Raw genomic sequence first — 4797 nt, 5'->3', positions numbered from 1 at the left:
CCCTATGGGTCATATATGAAATCATATGCATGCATGAGTGCATCTAAAAGAGAGAGGAAAGAAAAGAGAGGAAATAGAAGATAAATTACATGCATAGGATAAAAGAAAGAAAAGATAAAATGGTTAAGGGATAGAATAAGAAGAGTAATAAATTAAGTTCATCCTTTGATAAATATCAAAGCATAATACGATTTTTTTTTTTTTGATCAATTCGTAAATCTAAGTGTGTTTTTTCATAAATTATGGTAAAAAAACAGAACTTTTGATTTTATTTTTTTTGTAATATTGTATAACAATTTGATAAATTGAAGTGTTGCCCACATAATTTTGGCGCTTGGCATCCATCTACGGATATGTTGATGCCAATACATATCGGCGAATTCTTGTACGATACTACTACCCTATTCAGTATCCACATCTTCCACACCTCGCGTGTGTAGACGGAATTTGATTAGATCGGAGAAGGCGATGCGTAGAGCTATCAAATGGTCCGATCCGTGGCAGATGGGTTGGCTCGTAACGGGTCAATCATTTGACGGGATAGGACAGGCTAACCCGTCAACTTGGTGGGTTGAAAAATCTCCAACCTAATCCAATCGAAGGCAGGTTGAGAGTTTGGCTGGTCAACCCGCGAACCTATAAATTTTTTTAAAAAACTCTCATATTTTCAGTCAGTTTCTGCAGCTTGATATGCAACTTTTAAAAGGAGAATGAAAAATTACAATGTGAGATAAATTCACAAAAAATATTACTTGAAGAAGAGATTGGTGGTTTGCAAGAGACAATTAGAAAGATTAAAGCAACGAAGAGTCAGATAGATGGATTGTGGGCTATGCAAGAGTTGATAGTTGTTGATTAACAAAAGCAACTTTCAATGCTTCAAGCTAAATAATATTTAGCCATATATGATCTCAATCACATGATCAATAAAATCGATAGTCAATTAGAAAAACTTTTATATCTTAAATCATATTGTGTCATTCTCCACGTTCACGAACATGTGTTTCTCAACCTGGGGCCAACCCAAGCCCATCGCGGGCCAACCCGCGTGGGTCACGAGCTTATGCGGGTCGGCCCACGATGGGCTTGGGTTGATAAAATTCAAACCCAATTACTTAATTGGCTTGGCGGCGTAGATCAATCCAATCGGTCCAACCTAAATTGACGACTCTAACGGCGTGTTTGAATATAATAATAATAATAATAATAATAATAATAATAAAATTAGTAATAGAACACTAAAAAAACAAAGGATGGGACCCACTCCAAATTGCACAGCGGCTCCACTAGTTTTGATCGTCCTTAAGAGTACGACTTCTCCTATATAACCAATCAAAATACCCTAGACCTCCTCCTTCCGCAGCTCCATTCCTCCTCTTCTTCTATTCGATCTCCTCCTCCCTTCCTCTCCTCCACTCCCTTCCCGCGGTTGTACCACCGTTCTCGCCCATATGAAGAGCAACAGCGCCCGCGAGGGTACTAAGTTGGAGCGGAAGACGTTGGAGAAGAACCGCCGGATCCTGATGAAGAACTTGTGCATGAAGCTCGCTTCCCTCATCCCCAAACAGCATTGCGACAGAACAAAGGTGCCCGATTTACTTATTTCGCCGTGACTTTTCGTCCCTTCCTTTGCTATCTCGTATCTATTTGTTCTTTGCCCCCCTTCTGTTGGCGAGTTGACCCCCATTAGGGCTATAGCCCAGCTGACTCCGTCTCTTGAAAGCTAGTTTTTAAATTAGCAAATAATCATTATTATTAAACAATATGACACTGAATTCTAATCTAATATCGTTCAGTAAAATTATCTATTTTTTTTTTTAAATTTCATAGTTATTTTATTATTAACTATTAATCACACACTGTACTTAATAAATAAATAAATTGAATCTTCAAACATTAAGTGAAGGTGCTGATTTAAAGAATATGCGAATCAAGTTAATTTGGATTTTATTTAGCAAAATTATAGCTTTAATTGGATTAAACCGATTCACTCCATTTAAAACCAGTTAGAATTTTTTTTTGAAAAAATATACATTTTTTTTAATCCTCTTCCACGTCTATACCATACTAAAATACATTCAACGGTATACCAAAATTTTCATTACCGTATTTATTCTTTGGCCCCATTCTTAGACACTGCCAAATTGAAATTGTCTGGGAGAGCCGATCCCCCTCTTTTTCTTTTTCTTTTTATTTTTATTTTTATTTTTATGGCGGATGTCCAAGCGTGGGATAAGATCTAGGAATAGTTAATTTTCTCTTTTTAAAGTTTCAAAAGTTTTTCTTAAGGTATTGTTTAAAGTCCGTGCAAAACATGCGTTATTATAATAATCTCTCTCAGCTTCGATGGCGTCGTTTTTTGTCTTATATTGAATGAAATATACAACCTCAGTTGGAATCTTTCCCCGGAAGCTGATTCCTCATTTTGTTTTTTTCTTGAATTTTATATTTAAAAGTGACTGCTGGTGCGATATCTACAGAAGCAAATAATTCAATGTCACATGGGAATGATGACCGCCTGGATTAGATAGGTATAGAAGTCACTGCAATTGTGCATGATGCAATAAATAATCTCAGCAGGTAGAAACCATTATCACCTCCTAAATGGATATGAGTTTGTTAACCACCCAAGTAATTAGCATGAATTAGCAGATTTTTTTCATTTAAGTAGTCAGACTGTAGATAAATGATCTCGATTTTGAATATTTAGATGCTTATATAGTGTCGGACAAGCTGCTGTTTGCATGCTCAATTCTCGGTATTTTATCGGTGCAGGATATGTTGAGCCAACAAGATCATTTGGATCAAGCCACATCTTATATCAAAACTCTTAGAGCAAGGATTGAGAAGATGAAGGAGAGGAGGGGCCAAAAGATGAACATCCAAGAATTGGACATAGAAATTGACAGTGGGACTACATCATCAGAGTTCAAATTGCCCGTCCTCGAAATAAGGCACCAGGATTCCGACTTAGAGGTGGTTCTTGTAAGCGGGCAGGAGAAGAGGTTCATGTTCCACGAGGTGATTAGTATTCTTGAGGAAGAAGGAGCACAAGTTATCAATGCCAACTTCTCCATTGTGGGTAAAAAAATCTTCTACACATTGCATTCCCAGGTACGGGCTGTGACATATTTCACTACTATGTAGTGAATAATTTTGGTTTCTGTTTCTCATGATAAATAGGTTGATAAGGTTAGATTTTCCTTTAGTCGAAGTTTATAAGCTTATCTGAGAACACCATTGTTAACTTTGCTTGTGATATCTTTGTGTTAGAGCAGTGCTAATTTTGATCCTATTGAGACATTTGGAAACAATTGCTTGTGCATGGTTGAGGCACAATTGAACCTCATATGCTATTAGTTGGGATGATTCTTAGGTTAGTCTGATATGGAGAGTTGTATGATGGAAGAGATCTATAAGCTTACTTGAATAATCTACAAGCATCATTGGATCATGGTTATGCAAACCTGATAAAATGAACGTATCAATTCTCTCATCTATGAAGATTTTGACATGTAATGACAATTAATAATTTAATTTCATTAGTCACGTACCCATCCATTTTTCACATGGTGGAATGCCTTCATTGTTGTCTAGTTTTTTCTTATGTTAAAAAAGAAATAAGACTTAGCTTGTCTAAGTCAACAAGAATATTTTTATTTGGATTAGAAGAGGAAGAGAACACTTCTTATCTTCACCTGTCTCTTTGAGTTTATATGTTCTTCAAAAGAATTCTTGTTTAAAGGCACTTAACCTTCTCTTATCCTTTGTTCCGACTAGATTTGCCTTAACGAACAGCTACTACTTCGTTGTTGCAGGCAGTGAGCTCTAGACTGGGGCTAGATGCTTCAAGAATAACTGAGAGATTGAACCAACTGATCAGATGAGATCAGCATTCATATGGAGAAATCACTTTCCTCCAGAATTATTTGCCCATTGATGTAGCTAGGCAATATAGATATGAATCAGTGTTTGAGGAAAAAGATGAAGAAAAACTAGAGCTTGATGAGGAAGGGTGACTGTATAATATTATAATATATAATAAGTTTGTCACACAACTTCTATTTTCGTATCCTAGCAATGTGTATGCGATTCATCTTGAAGCTAATCATGGCTAATTGCCTAATGTTAGATTTCCAAATAAATATATATCGTTTTTGATATGGATTATAACTTGTATGAGATATTCCAAATAATCATTTGACTAATATCATGTTGCAATTTGTGTGTGTTAAATTTCTAAATCATCTGACAAAGTCCAATGATATGGTTATCGATGGAAATTATGATCCAAATATTTAGCCTTGAGTTCACAGTTACAAGTTTGACATTCAACTATGTTTTAATTGTCATGATTATATTTTTTATTTCTTTCATTTTTAGAATTATTAGCATATACTATTCTAATATCAAAATAAATATGCACAAATTCATTAGAAAGTTATAGAGACACTAGGGAGCGAAGATCCTGATGAGTAAATATTAAATAAGAAATTTTTAGTGTATATAAGTGATGCTCTGGATTTATCAACTAAAAAAACCTTTATTGTATACCTTTGTAATTGATTAGTTTGACATAAAATACAACATAAATGCAAGTGTGTTACAAACGTGCTATGGCGCAGCGGCAACGATGCTCTAGTAGTTCTAACTATCCACGATTTAAATTTTAGCTACGATGTAATATAGGATGATTTGATGTTGGCTGATGAGTGATGAGATACTTATATTTTTAGATTTATCTTGATTATTGATGAAAACTTTTTATAGGGTTGAACTGATCATTTATAAAATTAG

At 35.1% G+C, this 4797-nt stretch overlaps 1 protein-coding gene across 1 annotated transcript; it reads left to right on the top strand.

Moving 5' to 3' along the window:
• The first annotated feature begins 1347 nt into the window (after positions 1-1347).
• LOC121975165 (transcription factor bHLH167-like) lies at positions 1348-4236 on the top strand. The gene is made up of 3 exons (XM_042526617.1): positions 1348-1586; positions 2776-3114; positions 3819-4236. Exons 1-3 carry the CDS (start codon positions 1452-1454, stop codon positions 3885-3887), a joined length of 543 nt encoding a protein of 180 aa, XP_042382551.1. The 5' UTR covers positions 1348-1451; the 3' UTR covers positions 3888-4236.
• Positions 4237-4797: the final 561 nt, after the last annotated feature.

This window comes from Zingiber officinale, chromosome 4B (assembly GCF_018446385.1).
Source record: "Zingiber officinale cultivar Zhangliang chromosome 4B, Zo_v1.1, whole genome shotgun sequence".
NCBI lineage: Eukaryota > Viridiplantae > Streptophyta > Magnoliopsida > Zingiberales > Zingiberaceae > Zingiber > Zingiber officinale.
Note: the sequence above shows the minus strand (reverse complement) of the source record. Positions and strands in the feature narration are given on the sequence as shown.